Below are 21956 nucleotides of genomic sequence, written 5' to 3'. Positions count from 1 at the left end.
GAATTGTAGAGGGATCGACAACCCTCTAACCCAATCACACCTCCTCTCCCTAGTAAATAAGTACAACTTGGGCATAGTTGGACTTATTGAACCGGTGATTACATCGGATTGCTCCAATTCCATTACGAGGAAACTCGGAATGGAACATGTTTATTGTCATCCCTCGAATAAGCTCTGGCTCCTATGGAAGCGGGACTATTCGATGGAACTTCTAGCTGAAGGGACCCAGTACGCCACTATTGACGTACCAACCTCCCCAAAGCCCTATAGGTTTACTATAGTCTATGCCTCACATACACTTAGTGCGGGAGGCCTTATGGGGGGGACTCTCTTGACACATCAACTCTCACTCGCAGCCTGTTGACCTCCCTTGGTTTCTAGCCAGGGATTTCAACTGCATACGGGCAGTTAGCGAACGCCAAGGAGGGCGCCTACCTCGGCCGAGTTCGATGCAAGCGTTCAACGATTTTATCCACCAGACATCACTTGTCGAGGCTCCTACTATTGGTGAGAAGTGGACTTGGTGTAATCAGCATCAGGCCGATGCACGTATGTACCAACGGATCGACCGTTGTTTAACCAATAGCACTGCACTGATGCAGTGCACCATCGTTATTGAGATCTTGCCACAATATTATTCAGATCACTCACTGATCCTCCTTCTCCCGGACTCGAGTAATCGAGTTCACCGCACACCATTCCGCTTCCAAGCCATGTGATGGGGGACCATCGCGACGACACTGCCACAGGACGCGTTCAACCTCTCCGAGCCACCCGTGCCGACGCCTGCGACCCCGACTTTAAGTACTCATCGTAAGTTTTATTATTTTCTTGTTCCGTTTGTTTGGGATAAACATTCCGACCCAACCAGGTGTTAGGCCTCGTCCTTTCTTTTCACGTCCCATCTCTTTCCTTATGTGTAAAGAGGAGGGCCACGTCATGCGACGGGCCCCTCCTCCCTTAGGGCTTCTTGGCACCCTTCCCTCCCCCTATATAAGGGTAAAGCATGCCCCAAGAGCAGTAGAGAATCCTTTGAGAAGTATCAACATTATGGTTTAGTTTTGTTGTTTTCCATCTTTTGTCCCGTGGAGTAAAAAAATAGAAGGGGGATCTTCCCCAACCTCTCACCCAACCAGGAGACCTGCTCACCTTCCAGCGGTGACCCTTGGACTTCCCCGAGCAACCCTCCCCAGCCGGGAATCGACTCCTGCTGGCCAACCAGTTCCGACAGCCGTTCCCAGCAACCTGAGGATCGTTTCTCCTCGCTCAAGGCATCCGCGACGCCCAAGTTCACTCGGAGGTGATTCCCGTCGTCCAGTCCCGCCCTGTTGACTGTTCGAGGGAGGTGTTCGATCCGTCCAGACGGTCTCCCGGCTCGCCAGCCCTCCCGTACTACCATAATCGTGTTCGGGCGTGCCCTCTCCACCTCGCCTTGGAGGATTCTGCCGCTCACGGTTACCCGGATCCGCGCCTACGACTGCGCCCTGCCCTCCTTCCAGGCGTGCACAAGTGTATCTGCATCTGACCGTTGCAGTTCCTTGCCCGGACCTACGCCGCGCACCCCCGCCCCGGGAAATAGCCGCTCGTTCTGTTCTAGCACCTCCACAACCAGCTACGTCCTGCCTGGGGCGTGATCTCGCCTGCAGCCTCTGTCCACCTGTGCTGCTCACTGTCCTGCACGATCAAGTGTCCCCGCACGCCTCGGCCTGCGCTGCCTGCAAGTGAGTGCTCGATCCGGTCAGTTGTCGTGCCCTTGGGCTCCTTCTTTGGTCGCCAACTCCTGTCGGTCTCTGGCGCCCGCGCGCGCCCGTAGACGCTACTGCCAGTAGCCTGGCCGTTACACTCGATCCTTCCACCCCCCCCCTCCCGAAGGGGTTCTCCTCAGCACCTGGCCGTTTGATCGCGTACCGGACGTGTACCTCGCTGCGGTCGTTCGTCCTTTTGATCGAGACTTTTGCCCCATTAGTCTATGTAATGTATGCTACAAAGTTGCATCCAAAATCATTACTAAGAGACTAGGGAACCTTCTTGAGAGACTCATCTCACCTTAGCAGTGTGGGTTTGTCAAGGGTCAACAGATCCATGACAACATCATGCTTGTGCAAGAGCTAGCCCAGTCCTTGGACGCTCATATTCCGGGCTCAAATGTCATCATCAAACTGGATATGGAGAAGGCCTTTGATCGAGTCGAGTGGAATTTCCTCATCCTAGTGTTGCGCCTCTTTGGTTTCAACACTGAGTTCATCGATCTTGTCGATGCTTGCATAAGAGAGAATCATTTCTCACTTTTGATGGATGGAAATTCCACTGGATTCTTCACCGCCACGAGGGGTCTCCGGCAAGGCGATCCTGTTTCGCCTACCCTTTTCATACTGATGGAAGAAGTCTTCAGTTGATCGCTGACCTGTGCAATCCATCACGGCCTCATCCAACCGTACTTTATGAAAAAGGGATGTCCGATCCTCTCACATTCTCTATTTGTAGATAATGCTATCCTCTTCCTCAATGGATCTAAAAAATCCATAAAGGAACTTATGAGTGTCCTCACGGCATACGAGCAAGCTTCGTGCCAGCTCGTAAATGCCTTGAAGAGTAGCTTTATAGTTGGTCCCTCCACTACTATAAAGCGCACTCAGTTCATCTAGCACTACACTCGATACTCACGAGGATGTCTTCCTTTTGAATATCTTGGATGCCCTATCTTTTTGGGACCCGCGAGGCATCATTACTTTGATACCTTGTTGGGTAAACTCCGAAAGAAACTAGAGGAATGGAAACTCCATTTCCTATCACCTGGTGGGCGTATCCAACTTATTCGACATGTCCTCATGAGTATCCCATTGCACATGCTAGCGGTTCATTCGCCATCTTCTACGATCCTCTGCTCAGTGGAACGGCTATGCCCACATTTTCTATGGTCAGGTCACCTCGAGGGAGAGTACCACCACCATTGGGTTTCTTGGGAGAAAGCATGTCGCCCGACGGACGAGGGGGGTCTAGGGATCAGATGCCTCACAGACATCCAAAACATGCTTCAAAAGAAACTCGTATGGCGATTGCACACCACATATGGTGAGTGGGCCCATCATGAGGTTGAGATTCGAGGTCCTCGGCGATGGTGACAATGGCAGCGCCACTGGCTTCAGCTGGCCCAGGTTACCCACTGGCACATTGGCCGAGGTGATATTAGCGCCTGGTTTGATACCTGGCATGCTGACTCACCACTCGCGCACCATCCACATTTTGTCCCACATGAGGTGCGACTAATAGTGGCACAGCTGCTTAGGGGGAACACCCAACACCTACCGCAAGAGCATGGCCTCCCTCTCGATACATTACGTGAGGTCTAGAGAACCTCACTCGGGCCCACTCCCGACTTTGCCATTTGGACGCTCACACCCAAAGGCACATACTCGTGCAAATCTTTATGGTAGCATTTTAGGGAGAAATCCCCCATCCACCACTAGGGTCGCCGCATCTGGCATCCAGCGATCCTTCCTCGAGTCTCCTTTTTCCTCTAGAGACTCTTGCATCATGGCCTACCGACTGATGATTGCGTGACTCGTAGAGGTTACTCTCTCGGTTCCCGCTGTCATTGTTGTCCCACAACTCCATACACTGAGACCATGGACCACCTCTTCTTCCAGAGTCAGACAACACTCGCATGCTGGCGCGTCATCATTGATTATTGTCATCCACTCACCCCGTCGGAGTGTTTTGGCAAGTTTCTTACCTCGCCAACACGCTCTACACGGAGCCCCATCCTACACATCACCATAGCTTATCTACTATGGGAGATCTGGAAAGGGCGAAATTCTTCTCGTTTTGCATGTACGCCCATGCGTGTCATGGATATCATGTGTCGAGTTCAGCTGTGGCTAAGGCGCCGTTCCCATCTACTTCCCCCTCGCGCCATCAGCTCCACACTCGCTTGCGACCTCCTCTGCTCTGTGGGCATTCCGGTGACACCCGCCCCGATCCGCATTCAGTATCGGGTTGTTTATTGGCTACCACCGCCAATAGGCATCCTTAAATTGAATGTGGATGGTGCTACAAAAGGGAACCCGGGGCCAGCGGGGGGAGGAGGTATCCTACGGGACCATACGGGGAGTATACTCTTTGCTTTTTCCTCTTACTACGACATGCAAACTAATACAGTAGCCGAGGCTATGGCGATCCGTGATGGTCTACTCCTCTGTGAGGAACGGAACCTTCACAATATCGTCGTACAATCGGACTCACAGATTTTAGTTGATATGCTTCGTCTAGGTACATGCTCCCAATGGCGACTATACCGAGTATGGCAAGACATCATGCTGTGCCGACCTCGCACACGATGCTTTCGTCATCAGTTGCCGGAGGGCAACTAGACAGCAGATGCACTCGCCAACCATGCCGTATATGTACAAACCCCGTCCTCCATCTTTCTCTCTTCGCAGTCACTCCCTCAAACAGCTAGAGGTTGTTATCGCGTTGATCGCCGCGCCATGCCGGCCCTCCGCACACGGCGCATCCTCGTAAGCCCGCGAGATTGGAGGATTGCGTGGAACGCTGGAGCGAGAGCAACAGACAGCGCCTGCCTTGACTAGAGATCTCACCACGCCCTTCATCGACCCCATTCTATGGAGGAGCGGACGTCTCCTGAACGACATCGTCATCGCGGGGCGGCTCTAGTGGGACGACGACGTGCACACTTCCCCGAGCGCCTACAAGGTATCATTTACGTATCTTTTATTTTTCTCAACATGGGCGTGGATGAGTGGGATCCGAGTGTAATTGGGATATTTATACTCTCTCCACGCCGATCAACATTTACAAACACTTCACTTTATAAATAAAATCCCCCTAGGTGGCGTCTAGGGCACGGATGGATTGGTCTACGGGCACAACCCTCGGGTTGGCCTTACCCGGCACCATGTTTTTTGCCAATAATAAAAAAAAACCCTAACCCTAACCCTATCCCTAACCCTAACCCTAACCCCCAAAAACTCTAACCCTAATCCTCGATCATTCCCTCTCCTTTTCCCTCTCTCTCGATAGCTCCCTATCCCTCTCCCTCTCTCTCTATCAATCCCTCTCCTTCTCCCTCTCTCTCGGTAGCCCTCTATCCCTCTCCTTCTCCCTCTCTCTCGGTAGCCCTCTATCCCTCTCCCTCTCTCTCTCTCTATCAATCCCTCTCCTTCTCCCCCTCTCGCTCTTTCTCTTGATTACTCCCTCTTCCCCCCTCTCTCTCAATTTTTCCATCTCCCTCTCCCTCTCTCTCTCAACCATTGCCTCTCCTCCCTCTTCTCTCTCTTGAGCATTCCTTCTTCCTCTCTCTCTCGATCGCTCCCTCTTCCTCTCTCTCTCTCTCGATCTCGATCGCTCCCTCACCCTCTCCCTCTCTCTCTCTCTCAATCACCCTCTCCCTCTCTCTCTCTCTCTCCCTCCCTCTCTCTCTCTCTCGATCACTCCCTTTCCTTCCCCCTTCATTTGTCTGGTCTTAAGAAAGCCAATATATGAGTGTTTTGCTTTTGAACATGGCAACCAAATTTCAGTGTTTCTGCTCTCACAATGTACTAAAAATCACTATATTCTGCTTCCTAGAAGTCAATTAAAATGGCAGCGTTTTGCACTTCACAAGGCAGTCATATCTTAGTGTTCTACAATAAACAAGGCCAGCAGATCCCAATGCTTGCTTTTTAACATGGCAACCAAATCTGGGTGTTTTGGCTCTCAAAGTGCTCCTCAGAAGACAACCAAAATGATAGCGTTCTACACTTTGCAAGCAACTATATCTTTGTGTTCTGTTGTTGACAATACCAGAAAATCCTAGTGTTCTGCTTTTTAACGTGACATAAAAATGTGATGGTTGAGGCTCTCACAAGGTTCTAAAAATGCAGTATTCTGCTTCTAAGGACTAAAATACCAGCGTACAAGACTTTGCAAGGCAACCAGATCTTAATGTTCTGGTCTTAAGAAGTCCAACAGTCCATTTTTTTCTGTGTATTAACAGGCCAAAAAAATCTGAGTGTTTTAGTGCTCAAAGTATACAAAAAATGCAGTATTCGGCTTCTCAAAAAACAAACAAAATGCCAGCGGTTCGCTCGGTGCATGGCAACTAGCTCTCAATGTTCTGCTACTGACAAGACCAACAGATCCCAATGTTTTGCTTTTTAACATGGCCACAAATCTGAGTGATTGGCACTCACAACAGACCAAAAAATGCAGTATTCTACTTATCCGACACCAATTAAAACGTCAGTGTTCTGCACTTCGCAAGGCAACTAGATATCACTGTTATGTGTTGGGTTCGATGCTTTGATTCATCCATGGAAATCACATTTCCCTGGATGCGAATGCGTGGTCGATCGTTTCTCAATATCTTTAAAACCAACATACTGAGCATACCTTTTGGGATCTCGTTCCACCCTTGACTTTGTTACTCCGAGATAGTTGTGAAGCTGTTCACGTGTCCGACCTCTAGAAGTATCCACGCGACCACTCGGCTCTTGGATCTCCACATCTTCTTCTTCAACTCTTCTTAACAATCTAGAAGATCTCCTCACCATGAAGACACTCTTCCTTGGATGAGTGTACAAGAGAGTGGAGAGGGGAGGGGCTCTTAAATGAAACTTGCATGGGTGCTTAAAATGAGACCCCTTTTCCTCTTTATATCTCACTTAAGGTTTTTTTCAAAGATCCTCCAAAGTAAAATATATCCACCAATGCCCTTATGATCTTGTGCGTGTGACCCTCTAGGCCCATGTATCATTCTAGTTAATAACTTTAATGCCCCAATAACATTTATTTACCAACCTTAATAATTAACTGTATCAACATATATATTAATTAAATACGGATCGATTTAACTCAATCAATAGGTTAAGTTTCCAGCCCTTGGGGTGCCAAGCTACACCTCGTGCTCTATAAGATATCGAGTAGTCTCCAACTCTCTCATGGAACCTTTACCATCATCGGTTACCTTATATATATAATTTATCATTTGCATGAGACTCTCGAAAAACTTAGGGTAAGGTTTATCATCAAAATCTAATCTGTCATTCGATTAGTGTCAATGTATAGCGAGGATCATTGAAGAATGCCTTCTCTAATATCCTCACAACCCTGGCAAGGGATTTTTCTGCATCATCTTCCTTGAGTCAATCTCCTCTTGTGCTGAGGGTGGATAATCCCATCTTGACCACTCAATCATCTTCGTAAGCTTCTTACTACATCCGATCGATAACTTATTTGAATCCCATGATCGTAGGCTCATAAGTCATAGTCGAAATGTAGTCGTCCACTTACAAGATGTCCTTAGTGTCTCAGATCAATTGATCACTTATACAACTTAATTGACTTGAATCAAACTAATTGACGTTTAGATATAATACCATTCAGGGATTCATACGGATCAATTCAGTAAACTCTTTCTCCAAATAGCACACGCTATATGTCCTTAGTGTCGCCACACTAATAGGCACATGATCAACTATAATTATTGTATAAGTAGGATCAGTTACTGCTGTACTATAAGGATAAGTTGATGTTCGTCTCGACTATCCATCGAACATGAATATTAAAAATATATGTTTAAAGACTAGTGATCATTGTATTATGATCTCATCATAATCCACTAAGTCATTGCATGTATTCATGAACTTCATTATAAACATCACACGAAATAATAATGAATCTAAATATGTTATTCAATGAACTTAAATAAACATGGTAGAGTGATTGGCTTAATGTCCACATAATGTCCATCATTATGGTCTTGAGAAGGCCAACAGATTCCAGTGTTTTGCTTTTTATCATGGCAACTGAATCTGAGTAACTTGGCTCTTATGAGGTACCAAAAAACATAGTATTCTTCTTCTTAGAAGACAACCAAAATGGCAGCGTTCTACACTTTAGAAGGCAGCCATACCATATAAAAGAGATGAAATGAGCATGCGCACAAAACTCAATTCATCGGAGGAAAATTGATGATATGAACTTGCACTCTAAATTTTTTTAAAAAGTGGTCTAAACATATTTACTATTTTATACTAATTACTTGCCCTTCCAACTACGAATTTGGACATATTCTAAAAAGTGGTCTAAACATATTCAATATTTTCTACTGGCCATGTTAACAGTAGAATAATAAGATATTACTGCTTTTTAAAATATATTTAAACTAAGGATCACACTCGTAATATCATAAGGACATTGGTTAATATATTTTACTTTATGGATTTATGATAAAATTAGGTAAAATATAAATAGGGAACGGCTCTCATTTCAAGCACCCATGCAACCCAGAGTTGAGAACCTTAGACTTGAGAAAAACTTAAACCTATTCTTCTTCTTTTTCTTCTTCAAATCTCCTTGAAAATCTTGAAGATCTGCTCACCATGAAGACACTCTCATTGGTTCAGTGGAGAGGAGAGTAAAGTGGAGAAAGAGGCACTCATTTGTTACTACATTCAAACTCGAGTAATCTCATAAATAATGGAGAATACATCTTCTAAAAAAATTTCTTAGAGGTCCTTTAGCAATAATGGAAAACAATAATATCAAAATGTCTAGATTAATTTCGATAAAATCAAAATATCGACAGTAATGTTTCAAACATTCTACGATGAGATTTAAAATATCAAAGTTGATTTCCTGTGCCGAAAAATGTTGAGTCCACCCGAATACACAGCAAATAATATAAACGCAAAGAACTTATTTAAACTGAAACACACAGACAGTATGTAATTGAGCTTTTTCTTTCTGAGATAGGTTTTTTTGAGCTTTTTTAATATTTTCTTTCATTTGTCTTAAATGTGAATGCTACATTTTACGAGTATTAAAAAGTATGCTAAAAGAGTAAGGGAGTTTTAGTCCCCTAGGCATTCTTTACTTTATATTTTGGCGAAATGAGATTTGAATTTAATCAGATATGATCTATTATCTTATCAGTAACAACGAGATTATATTATGTTAAATATATAGAGGGCTTTTGGTATCTCCAACTCATTGTTATTTATCTATTAAATGCGAGAAGAAAACCTTGATTTGGGTTTTCTCAACTGGTCGAGGGTGTTCAGCGGCAGAAACGATGATGGGTCATCGGTAGGGATCGCGATCCCTGCAAGGAGAACGATCGAGGAGTCTCCATCGATAGCTGATTGCTGGTATGACAAGTTGGAATCCGGAATCTGAATGAACATCCTCATTGATATGATTTTGCCCTGGTGGCGCTAAATTGCTTGGTTTTTTGGTTTTCTATGAATAATTTGTTCATTTGTAAATGTAACGATCTCCTAAGTAGCGGAGCCGTCGCAACCGGAGGCTAGAGTCAGCCTCTGTGCGTTTTTCTTTCTTCTTCTCTATGCGTGCGTGGACAAATTTGGAATTATACGACTCTTATTCAAGATTGCTTATGGCGAAATTGATTCAAGAATTGTGAGAATCAGCTTAGAATTTCTATTTTACAAGAATTGTGAAATGGTAGGAAGCGTTCTAATATCTTTCATGCTTTTCCTAAACCTGAAGAAGAAACCCGTTAATTGAATAAAACGAAAAATATACCGAAGTCGGGGACCTCTCCAAAGTACTGACGTTCTGGTTTTTTTATTTTTTCAAGTCTAAATGACGATTTTGATGATGGTTTGGTGGACTTTTTTGGCATTAGATTTGGCAACTTGCTTACTTTTTATTTTTTTCCAGGAAGAATGGGAGAAAACAAACCTGCGCCCTCTATTTCCGCTGCTACGTGGGGCATACTGCTGCTCTTATCGTTTTTGGTTCGTGATTGTGAAGGAGTTGTTCGGGTACTTCTTTGAAAGATTTAAATTAACTTTCATGTTCTCATTCTTACTTTCTAAAAGCAATATCGGAAAAGACTCTATTATACAGTTTTCTCTTCAATCAGCTTATGATGTTTTTGAATATCTTGTTCACTTATCTGTTGGTAGTTTAACGGTCTAATATTTTGCGTTGTGTGCGACAGGATGGGGAAAGAGTTGAAGAGACGAGGTAATGAAGATGAAAACGAATTTGTATGTGAAACCTAGGAAGACTGAATGGTTTTATTTATTTGAGATTCTATAATTTTCTGTTCTATCCACATTCTATTCGTTGGTAAACTTTTAGGCTCTGATGCCAGTAATTGTAACCTAGAAGAAGTTCCTAATTTTTGTTTATCTTATTATTGTAGATAGGAGGCATTGCGAAATTTTGTGATTTTACCTCTATATTGGTTTTTATGTTAGAGCTGTTGATTCTGATATCAGGATATTTTTTGTGACCGATACTCTGGTTTCATCACTTTTTGGAAATTCAAGTAAAGATATTTCATTTAATTTTGAGAATTTCTTGAGTTTTCCTTGATATTCTCCTTGGGAGCATATCGGCCGATATCTGATCTGACAACCTTTGCGCGGTCAAGAAGATGGATCAAGATAGATTTATATTTCAAAAAAAAAGAAGATGGATCAAGATTCGGAAGGAGATCATGAAAATCTGGATTTTCAATGACGAACAAAAAATGTGCTGGAACAGATCACTGCCTCCACCCTTCTCTTGTATTGTATGAACCAATCAAATCTTACTTCTCCAACAGCAACACTAGACAGGAGACCTCCACGTGATCGCCTCAAATCCGACTTCCACCCTGCTCGTTCAAGCCAATCAGTTCCCCAACCAAGAACGACCCAGTAAACAATGGAATCTTAAGTTGTCTGAAACTGAGAGAAAAGACGAGAGGCTCTGCTGTTATTTTAGTGAACGATTTGCTCCAATACACATGTGTAAGAAGGATCTGGATCTTATCATGGGGCTGGAAGGAATTTAATCTCCAAACCGCATGACTTCAATCCACCAGAACAAAGATCTGGATCTCATACCTGATATCCCACCCTCTTTACCCAGAAATTCTACCTTCCTCCCAAAAGAACACCTGACCGCCTGATCCACCTATTACCAAACTCCATACCCATCAACCTTTACCTATTTAGATATTTCCCAAAATCCCGTAGCTGAACGGGAAGAATATCCTAGAGTTGTTCGATTCTCATGTCATCATATCCTCCACCTGTTTAATTTCAAGTCCTGCATTGATGAATGAAAAGAAAGATGGAGGATGGAGAATGTGCTTCAATTATCGAGCTTTAAACAAAATTACTGCGCCCAACATACATTCATTTCCTAGTACTGAACTATTGGAAGAGCTGCATGGGTTGACTGTTTTCACAAAATCCCGTAGCTGCAAGATGACATTCTAGAACCACAATCAAAACACATAAATGTCATTAGAACTACTATAACTAGTTTTTTATGATATACTGGTATACAACTGGAATGCTTCCATCAAACAGTCTCTACTCATCAATGATAGCAAGCATCAGCATTACTCCCTGCAGCAGAATTTCTTATTTCATTATGTTTCCAAAAGAAATATCTTAATTCACAAGAAGAAGCAGATTCTGCCCTGCGATTGTACCCTAATTCCACTTATTCTGCTCGAATTCCATGACACTAAAGTGGGCAACCATGTTGGGTTACAGTAGACCTAAGAACTGATAGCTCATCAGGTACTTGGCAACGGATGAAAAAACAAATTAAGTCATGTTTCTCTATGTCAGGTCTGTCAACGACATACGGCCATGAGCCCTGCTGGTTTGCTACCTCTGCTCTCCATTCCTAATCATTGCTGGGAAGAAGTTTCACTGGCTTCTGTTGAAGGCCGACCGATCTCTCCAAGGGTATAACTCTACTCGTTCAAATATAGCCATTTATTAGCCTCGAAACCAATTCGCAGCTGTCTATTGCTGACATCTTTATTATGGAAATTCGCTGTCTTCATGGGGTACCCAACTCCATTCCATCAGAGAGTGTATGAAGGTTCATTCTGGAAGGAACTCCATATTAAAAATTAATTCATCTTATCATCTGGAAACAGACCGTCATATAGAAGTCAACAATCACAGTGAAGAATGCTATATTAGTGTTCCCCTTTTGGAGTATCCTAAGCAATGGAGATTGGTCATTTACCAACAGTCACAGAATACCCTAGGCAATCATGCTCTTGAAGTTTTTGAGTTGCTACATTGACCAACAGTTCTTGATACCCTTCAACCAACATTAAGTGATAGAGATCCCCGAATCTTGATCAGTCACAGATCGCCACCAGCACCAATTGATTCACTTGATCAACAACTACAATTGATTCAACACATTGATTCACTTGGCCTCACTCAAGAGCATGATACCACCCTCACTCAACAATTGATTCACTTGGCCAAAAAACCGTTGGAGAATTTCTCTCCTAAATACTTTGGTCATTTACAATCATCCAACACATTGACCATTAGTTTACAAATTAGACTCACTCAACAACGTTTCCATCTATCCTGTCTTCACTTATTTGATCTTTTAGAAGTCTTTGGTCATCTGAACAGGCTTTTTGGGATTTGGCACAGAATTACAAAGGAAGAGGGAACAAGGAAGGGGGCCGAGCACTTGCGGTGTTGTGGACCATCTGGAATTTAGAACTGCCACCAATATGAGGCGCGGAAGCGGTGAATATCAAGATTCAGACTGATGGAGCATAAGGCGCGTAGCGCTAATTATTTAATCAGAAACAAAGGCGCGAGTGAGCAGGAGCAGAAGAGTTTACGAGCGGGTTACGAAGAAAAGAAAGAAAATCTTCAAAGGCGCAATGGCGCGATGGCGCGATGAAAAACGAGGTGTTGTTCAGAGGTGTTGTTCAGAGGAAGAAGGCCTTCTACCGATGGAAAATTTTACTTACAGCCTTGAACCATGGGGTCCCAAAACTCTGCATTCACCTCCGTCAAAACTAAACAGAGACTAAAGTCTCTACATCATGTACTACGCCAACCGGCGATGCCTCTCGTCCTATGAAAATGACCTCTTTGCAGTGCAGCCATATTGCCGAGAAACCAACAATAAGCCATTCCCCGCTGCTCCTGTCTAAGGAGCAGCCACCCAAACAGCCATCCTTTTAGGGGGATCTTTAGATTCAATATGACTCGACGTGTGTTGATGGTTGGCAGTTCCATCTCTGATTGTCTTTCTGATTTGTAGGTAATGTTCCCCTCATGGAGAAGTGTATGCCGGACCACACCCACCCATGTTGCCCCGGTTGCAGGTTGCAGATGTAGTAGGGAGGCCGGCATCCTATGATAATCGTCCACCCTTTGTGCTGACATATTGCGGATGCAAAATGGATTCCGTGACCATCTTAACATTCCCATACCATGGTCCTAGGCATCCTCTCTTGGCAAATAGCTGTGGGAACTCTGCAAATAAGAGCCCCCCAACTGACCAGTTGTCCAGCCATAGCAGAAAGTTGATGTGTCGCTCAACTGGACTGCAAGAAGTCTCGTATTTGAGAAACACTTGCCTCAGGCAATGCCAGAACGCAGTTGCCCCTAAACTTCGAGCTGTGCGCAGCTCTCAATCCATCCATGATCCATAGTTGTCCCTCATGACCTTGATTTCAATATGTCCTCCATTCCATAAGTCAGCCCACACGTGTGACACCCCTTAGCCAGGGAGCGCTAAGGGCTGACTGGTCTGTAGACCATGTCCAAGATATGAAGGCCAACAACTTCCCTCCACTGATCCTGAGCCTTTTCACAGAAACCTCCAGGCATGTGTTGACACCAACAGGTGGATTTGAGACTGAGATCGAAGATGGAGAGTGCTGAGAGCACCAGACAGTCCTAAGAGGCAATATTTATTGATTTATGGAGATAATACCAAAGTCAGTACTGTGGCATTCGAACGTTCACAAGTGTGAAGATTTAGGAATTTCCTCTTGATTGGGCGTCCTGGTTAAGATTTCATATCTGTTTGTGGTTTATGATGTTTTGTGAAAGGATTTGGGTCAGTGAATTTAGTTGTGGTAGAAACAGTTAAGAGCCTTGAGCCATTTAATTTCCAGAATACCGTCCAAATTACCAATCAACGTGGGAAGAAACTCTTGAACTATGTTAAGTCTTTGTGTATCCAGGGAAACATCCATATAAATGCCTTCAGCGGATTCAGGGATCTTTCAGACAGCAAATTATAGTCATCATCATTGCGTACTGATACGATCCTCTACCCCCAAAGGGTTCCTTAGGAAGTTTAGCCCACTTGGGGTATTTTAGTCATTTGATGTTTAGGGTAGATTACTTCCTTTTCTTATAAATATGTGTAGCCCTCCCTTGAGGAGGGCGGTCAAGACTTATGGTAAGATCGGCCTCTTGGCTCACTATCTCGATCCTCCTCGTCTCGGTCCCGTCCCCTTGACCGTCCAGCGATCCCCTGCCCCCGTGATCGTCTCACCGGATCTTCAGCCAGCTCAACTCCAATCCGATCCCTACCCCTGCCGCTCGGTTCCCTTCTAGTCTCCGGCGATCCCCGTCCCCGCGATCGTCAACCATTCACTGCGTCATCAGGCAGCTCGTCCTCGGTCGATCCCTGTCCCCATCTGTTCGACCTCTCTCTTCATTCCCGTTTCGACTCTCCTACCCCGGGAACGTCTATCTCGCATCACCCTTCAACCTCCGCCCGATACGAACCTAGATCAAGGTTCATATCAAATACTTTTTAAGGCTCTTTTCTACAAGATTGTAATAGCATATCTGCCTATTTGTGGCTAATAAATGGTTAGTTAAATTGAGCCAGGCTCTTCCCGTTGCCATGTTTCTCTCTCCTCTGATCATCCAATGTTAACATGGTTCAGAACAGGTTCAAAGAAGGAGAAGAGAAGAAGAAGACAAAGAAGAGCAAGTTAAAGACCTGGCATCACACTGCCAGCGAAGTGCATGCACGTAAGTTCTTTAAGAGAACGTACCCAATAAGGGGAGAAAGGGAACTTCCTCTCAAGTGCATTATAACTAACAAGGAGGGTGGAAGCTCTCAGAATCAAGATTTGATTTTTGGTTCCATGTCGGGGAGGGAGATTCAGGCCGAGCTTGCTGGACGCTGGAGCTCATTGCGACCAGAGGGGATGAAGCTACAGCAGATATTTCCAGAAATCTGGAAGCCCAGGACGATAATGGGGGAATTTTCAAACGCCAGGGAAAGACCCCGAAGGAGAACCAGACCTTGGGCAGAGACCAATGAAGATATCAGCTTTGACCTTTAATAAAGTGCGGAATGTTAACTGTGGCATTGACAGCAGCGGAGGACCTCAAGTTGATCAGGTGTTGCCTGTGGCATTGACCGATGTGTTACATTCTGTTATTTCTTTAAGGAGCAAGGATGTGGAACTCAGCTGGGAGCAAGGCGACCCAGTGGTGGTGGATTCCGGTTTGAGTTGCGATTTTATCTGCTGAAAATGAGTAGTCCTGCTGACTTGATTCTAGGGAGAGCATATTATCTGGAGACCTTCATTGCGTAGGATTGCGTTGTAGGCAATTTATTACTCTTGGATGGATTCTTCATTTTTCCAAGTTGATGCACATGGTCTATATGCTCTGGGGTGGGGGAGAGTTTATGCAGTCTTATGCTTAAGGGCCTTGTTGGCGAACTTATTCTCTCACTCTCTCTTTTAAATTCTCTCCTTCTCTCTTCCCACACTTAGATATCAGTTTGACGTGAAGTGGTAGAAGACTCTCTTAAGACTCCCCGTGCTAAAGCGATGGGGACAATAGGACTGAAGCTGTCACTGGGCAGCGAAGGGGATGAAGAAGGTTTACCATGAAGTGCATCTCATGGAATGTCCGTGGCCTCCGGGACGAAGGTAGGTGTCGGGTGGTAGGAGGCTACCTCAGAGAGTGGGGGGCTTCAGTGGCGTGCTTACAGGAGACCATGCTGAAGCGCTGTGAACCAAGGGAGTGTAATACAGTAGGCGGATGATTTCTTGAGGGTTTTATAGTAGTCAATGCAGTAAGACGGTCTGGGGGAATGAGGCTATGTTCTCGAAAGTGCCTACATGGACAGGACAATTTGTTGCAGCAGCCATATTGAAGCGCCTGAGCAACAATCTTGAACTGGTCGTAACCTCGATATATGGCCCAACTAACGTCCGGCGCAGAAGTGAGCTATGGATGGAGCTAACCGAGTTAACAAACACGTTCGGAGGGTGCCCCATGTTGTTAGGTGGAGACTTCACATGACGCTAGAGGCAAGAGATCGACCGAATGTTGTTGGGGGGAGAGACGCAGACTCAGAAGCCTTTTGGGCTTTCATCGCAGAGACGTCACTACAAGGAATGGGGCCGTCCGATGGCATATATACTTGAGGAGCACAACGGGAGGCAATAGGAAGTTGCGTTTGGACCAGTTCCTTTGCTCTGTAGAGCTCGCAGAGCGCTTTCCCCTAGGAGACGTGAGATCACTCCCACGTCCTATTTTGGACAATACACCGATCGCATGGGTTGCAACAGAAACGCCCAGAAGACCCACATACTTCAAGGTAAACAAATTGTGGCTACAAGAGATTGGCTTCGAAGAGGAGGTGAAGGTAACGTGGCTATCACAACCAATAGTACATTTCGAGACAGAAATGCTAGCCGTCAGAATACATGGGCTGAGACAGCATTTGGTGGAGTTTCGCAAGCAACTACATCAGCACAGAAAGAAGGAAAGAAACGAGGCTTTGTACAGAATCAAACGTTGGACGACCTGGAGGATATACGGTTCTTGAATGAGGAAGAGTCAACAGAACGAAGAAAGTGGAGGGGTGTGGTAGCCGAGGAAGACAAAAAACTTGAGATGGACTGGAGACAGCTGTCTTGACAGCTGTGTCTTACACGAACACAAAATTTTTCCACCTAGCAGCAAATGGGAGATGTCGGATCAATAGCATCTGGAAACTGATGGTGGGAGGCCAAGAATATGTTGGCTTTCAACCGGTGGGGCGTGCAGTTGCAGACCCCTTCCATACTTTTTACAAGAAATACGGACAGAATACGTGGGGGGAACCCTCACGCAAAGAGGAACTGATTCGACCATTCTCGGAGGAAGAGGTCAAGGTGGCAATCAAAAGCCTGAATGGCGAAGGGGGACCAGGCCCAGACAGACTGTGATACGACCCCACCGACGTATCTAGGTCTTTTTCATCATTTAGCCCAATAGGGGCAATTAGGCCATTTGGACCTTTTGTAATCCCTTTAAATAGAGCAGCCCTCCCTCTAGGAGGGCAGCCAAGAAGTATCATTAAGAATGAGTCTGGCTCCCTCCGGCGACGTCCATTCCGCCGGACCCGTCGCGTAGGCGATGTCCGCTCCGCCTGCCCCCACCTGCCGTAGTCCATCCTGGCACACTGACGTCCATTCTGGCGCCCTCTCTCTCCCCTTCTTGTCTTCTCCCGATACGAACCAACAAGGTTCGTAACAGACTGTCAGTTTTTTTTCTATAAAGAAATCTGGGAATTGGTGAGACCGAATGTGATGGCCATGCTTGAAGAGTTCTGACATGGGACAGGCATCATGGAGAGACTAAACAGGGCTTACTTGGTTCTAATACCCAAGCAGCAAGGCTCTGAGCGGATTGAGGACTTCAGACCAATCTCGTTGTCCAACTCCATATACCTAATCATTGCAAAGGTTTTGGCAAACAGGCTAAGAGAGGTAATCAGGGAACTTGTAGGACCCTCTCAATCTGCCTTTATACCGGGCCGTTTGCTGGTGGATAGTGCCGTAGCAGCCGGCAAGATCCTAGCGTCATGGAAATGACATGGAACAAAAGGTCTTTTGTGGAAGGTTGATTTCGCAAAGGCATATGATTCAGTTGACAGGGGGTTTCCTCTGGGCGTCAATGAAAAGGAGAGGCTCCCCATGGAATGGGTAAAGTGGATGAAGAGATGCATCACAACACACTCGTTCTCAATGTTGGTGAATGGAATTCCAGAAAGGGGGCATATACAACTGCAAAGGGGAGTGAGGCAAAGGTGCCCACTGGCACCCCTACTATTTGTAATAGAGGTAGATGCACTTGCCATATGCACTAATCTTGCAAGTACAATGGCCTCCTGAAGGGCTACCAAAACGCTAGCAACCTGGAGGGTATCCCGCTATTGCAATACGTGGATGACACTACTTTCTTCGTAGAAGGCTCCGTGGAAGAGGCAAAAAATTTGTCCACGTTACTCGACTTGTTTGCGGACTTCTCAGGCTTATGTATCAATCGGGTTAAGTCAGCACACGTAAGCTGCGATCTCTCCCATGAGGAGACACAATGTGCAGAGGGGCTGAGAACACCAATCAGTAATCTTCCTATGAGATACTTAGACCTTCGATTAGTCAAAGGGCGGATGATTAAGGCAGATTGGCAGTTGGTGATAAAGAAGGTCGAGAGGCAGCTGGAAGGATGGCAAGTCAAAGTGCTGTCCAGAGGCGGTGGGAAGGAAGGCAAGCCAAGGTACTGTCCAGAGGCTGCAGGCTGGTGTTATTGAAGGCAGTCCTATCAGTAATCCCCATATTTTATCTCTGTATGCAAGATCCCTACTGGAATCAGTCAAAGAATAGAAGGCCTGATGAGACGCTTATTTTGGAAAGGCACTGGAAATGACCAAAGCCGAGGGCTGGCACTGGTGACGTGGGATATGGTTTGTAGATCCACCAAACTGGGAGGCCTAGGGGTATTGCATATCCAAAGCATGCATACAACATTACTATCCAGATGGGTGACATGGATTATGCAACCATGCGAGGACCTAACCATCTAAATTTTGAGAGAGCTATGGCCGGGGCTTGAATTGGGACAAGAAAATAGCCCCAATAAAGGGGGCTTCAGCATTCTGGGTAGGCCTCAGACATCTTCCCCAGAATCAGGGAGTTCTACTCTGCCCGCTTAGGTGACGGCTCTCTTTTCCAATTTTCAATAGACCACTGATCACCGCACGGACCCCTCTGCGAAGCCTTTCCTCGGCTATTTGTGCTCGCACGCTGCCCCGAGGCTACTGTGGGAGAGTGCTGGGACAGCACATGGGCCTAGAGGGTAGACAACGCCTTATCGGAACTAACCAATTTCTTGGGTATACAACAAGCTCTGAGTCAGATTTGCCCTCACCCAGAGGAAAACGATGGGTTGGAGTGGACAGGCGCTCCTTTTTCAGAGCGGGAAGCCTACGCTCGGATCTGCCAGAGTAGTGAGGAAGACCAAGTAACAACTCGGGCATGTCGAGTCATCTGGCACCTAAAGGTTCCACTTAAGGAAAAGATCTTTGGGTGGCTCTTGCTCAGAAAGAGGTTGGTGACTCGTGACTTCTGCTAGAGGATGTATCCTGATGCCCCGTCAGTATGAGTGCTGTGTACAAGAGGCGACAAGGATTTTAATCACCTGTTTTTCGGTTGCCCGTTCGCCCGCATGGTTTGGGCCACCCAATCAAAACTGGCGGTGAATGTGTCATCTGAGGAGGCCTTTCTGGAGTCCATCCAGAGAATCGGTCCCCAACAAAGAGAAGAGGGGAGACAAGCGCTGACAGTGCTCTGAGGTATATGGCTCCATAGAAACGAGGTGATCTTCAGAGGGGGGAAAGCTTCAACGGATGGGCTAGCCCATGAGGTAGAAGGCCTCATGGCGTCATGGTTCCCTCAAGGTGGGGCTGTAGAGGGAAGAGAACGTACATAGATGTAGTAGAGCCTCAGGGCGCATGGCATGTACTTGACAGGTGGTTACCGATTAGTTCGGGTGACCGCCTCATGAGTTTTCAAAAAAACACTTGCTTCATATACGTAAATGTTTTTTCCTAGATCCCTCTTTTACAATGGAGATCTATCTGAACAAAAGATTTTGAAGTTTTCTATCCTGATTTTTTGATGAGTTACGTCAGCTGAAGTCAACTAAATTGATATTGATTCTGTATTTCCTGATTTGATTAATTGACTTCATCAGAGTGAAGTTCATTTTCTCTCAGAACTGCAGGTATCCGTCCTGAGATTCATTGCTCTAGAGAAAGAAGTAGAGCTGCTTCAAAGATCATTGACGATGTAAAAATATTTTGTAATCATATGTTCTTCTTGGTTCCCATTTGTCGGATGAACATTTTTATCTATTTTCTGAAGTATTATTATTGATTTGCACCCAACTTTGTGCAGTATCTGATGCCCTTTGTGGAGGAACAGAAGTATCAAATTTCCAGCTCGTGTAGATTTCACGCTGACAATGACATGTTTAGAGATCAAGAGAACCACAAAGTCCATGTAGATGTAAATGAATGGCGTTGCGGATTTTGCCAAAAGAGGTTCCGGGAAGAAAAATTTATCGACTTGCATTTTGACAATCGCCATTATAATCTACTTAATAATGTATGCCATCTAAGTTTCATGGTTATTGTTCACTACGAAATGTACCTCTTTGCTTTGATAATGTCTCACAATCTTTTGTTGAATTTAGACTGAGGGCCGATGCTTGGCTGACTTGTGCGGTGCGTTGCACTGTAACCAAGTGGTCGAGTCCAAGAAAAGCAAGGCTAAATGTAATCTGGGTGCAGCTTCGAGGAACCGCCATCTTTGTGAGGTAATCTAGCGCGCAAGTCATCAAGTCCTGATTTTCTCATTTATTCTTTTTTTTTCTAATTTACACAGCCTGATTGAGATAGTGATTTCAGCAAAATTTTAACACCTGCCGATGAGAAGAACTCTAAATAAAAAATCTGCCATAGATCTTATTTACATACGTTAAGTATATTTGCAGAGCCTTGCTGACAGCTGTTTCCCAGTCAACCAGTCCCCTTTAGAGAGCCGTCTGCATGGTATCTCAAAACCCTAAGTTGTTTTTGCCACACTATTTTCTGTCAAAATAATCAATAGACTCTTGCACAATACATGTCAGAATTTTTTATGAGGCAGTTCTGCGACTCTCATACATGCAACGGAAAGCACAAGCCATTCGCCATGGGAGGCAGGGTAAGATTGTTCTCCCCGCTGATATTCTTATGATCCATCTTCTTGAGTTTAAGATCAACTGCCCCTCAATTTTCTAATTTTCTTAAAATCCTACAGAAACAGAGCAACATTTTGTATCTGATCGTCTGTATTCTGTTGCTGCTACTACTCCCTCTCTTCTACTTGCTCGTGTTCTTGAGCAGAAGGTGATTGGAATCTGCCTATTTATAACATATTCTTTGATCCCCTCATCACCTATCTTGACCGTATGTCAATATTTTCCATATTTCAGGGAGATGAGGAACGGTGTTCAAGTGTTGAAGCGTATCACCAAAGTGAAGCACAAGAAGTAGTCTCCTTCAGCCATGTTTTACTGACTGGAGCTTTGTGATCCATGTAATCCCTCTTTGGTCTGTGTTATTCAGTTGTCCTTTAAGGCATATTGGCATCAGGAACGTGCACCAATAAAAAAAGCTCTATTGTTCTATGTGATCGATACTCACATCACAGAGAACAATAGAGCTTTTCTTATTGGTGCACGTTCCTGATGCCAATTTCAATACAAGTTTGATAGTTTGGGTGTCTGGTAGGATCCCCAAATCTGTCTGGGGTATTTTAGTCATTTGCCTTAGGAAAGTTTCTTTCTAGATACCTACCTATAGCTCTCCTTTCTGGAGTGCAGTAAATAAGTTTTTAAATTAGTTCAAATTTGGGAATGGAATCATCCTGATGTGGACAAGGGCATAGGAAAGGAAGGGGAAAGTATGGCAGTTACAGATGGATGGTACAAGACTAATATGCGTTGAAGTTTGTTTAAACAGTGATAACACCCTAAATTTGATCTTTATTTCATGCTATTAGCACAATTTTATGCATTATTTACATAAAATGCTTACAATGGGGTTGTTATCATATATTTACATAAATTTAATGTTTCCAAGTGATTTCTGATTTTTCCTAATTTTCTGTTAATTTTATGATTTTCTGAGATTTATTTGAGCTTGAAATAATTATTTTGAACTGAAAAAGGCAAGTTTAAAATTTAATTTCAAGTTTAATTATTATGGGGATGAAATACTAATATTTTTAGAAATTTCTGGAATTTTTAGAATTTATTTAAGTGAGAAATAAACTTTCAAAGAGGAAAATGATATAT

General features: G+C 44.7%; 1 protein-coding gene across 5 annotated transcripts; it reads left to right on the top strand.

The window, feature by feature from the left end:
* Positions 1 to 9008: 9008 nt before the first annotated feature.
* LOC144704589 (uncharacterized) lies at positions 9009 to 21666 on the top strand. 5 transcript variants are annotated; one of them, XM_078577056.1, is made up of 10 exons: positions 9009 to 9149; positions 9689 to 9788; positions 9968 to 9993; positions 19831 to 19903; positions 20012 to 20221; positions 20310 to 20432; positions 20610 to 20667; positions 20748 to 20821; positions 20918 to 21006; positions 21093 to 21666. In XM_078577056.1, the coding sequence occupies exons 2-10, from the start codon at positions 9690 to 9692 to the stop codon at positions 21151 to 21153; spliced, it is 813 nt and encodes a 270-aa protein (XP_078433182.1). In that variant the 5' UTR covers positions 9009 to 9149; position 9689; the 3' UTR covers positions 21154 to 21666. The 5 variants fall into 5 exon arrangements, with proteins under 5 accessions (XP_078433182.1, XP_078433181.1, XP_078433185.1 ...); XM_078577055.1 differs by having other exon boundaries at positions 9685 to 9788; XM_078577059.1 differs by having other exon boundaries at positions 9031 to 9149; positions 19839 to 19903.
* The last annotated feature ends 290 nt before the right edge of the window (positions 21667 to 21956 follow it).

The sequence above is a fragment of the Wolffia australiana genome, chromosome 6, assembly GCF_029677425.1.
Source record: "Wolffia australiana isolate 7733 chromosome 6, ASM2967742v1".
NCBI classification, from domain to species: domain Eukaryota; kingdom Viridiplantae; phylum Streptophyta; class Magnoliopsida; order Alismatales; family Araceae; genus Wolffia; species Wolffia australiana.
This window is presented reverse-complemented; position numbering and strand designations above follow the sequence as displayed.

Coding starts and splice junctions, on each gene's coding strand:
- LOC144704589 (XM_078577056.1), top strand. CDS start 9,690: ATGGGAGAAAACAAACCTGCGCCCTCTATTTCCGCTGCTACGTGGGGC. Junction 20,222..20,309: donor ATTATAATCTACTTAATAAT/GTATGCCATCTA, acceptor TGTTGAATTTAG/ACTGAGGGCCGATGCTTGGC. Junction 20,433..20,609: donor GGAACCGCCATCTTTGTGAG/GTAATCTAGCGC, acceptor GTATATTTGCAG/AGCCTTGCTGACAGCTGTTT.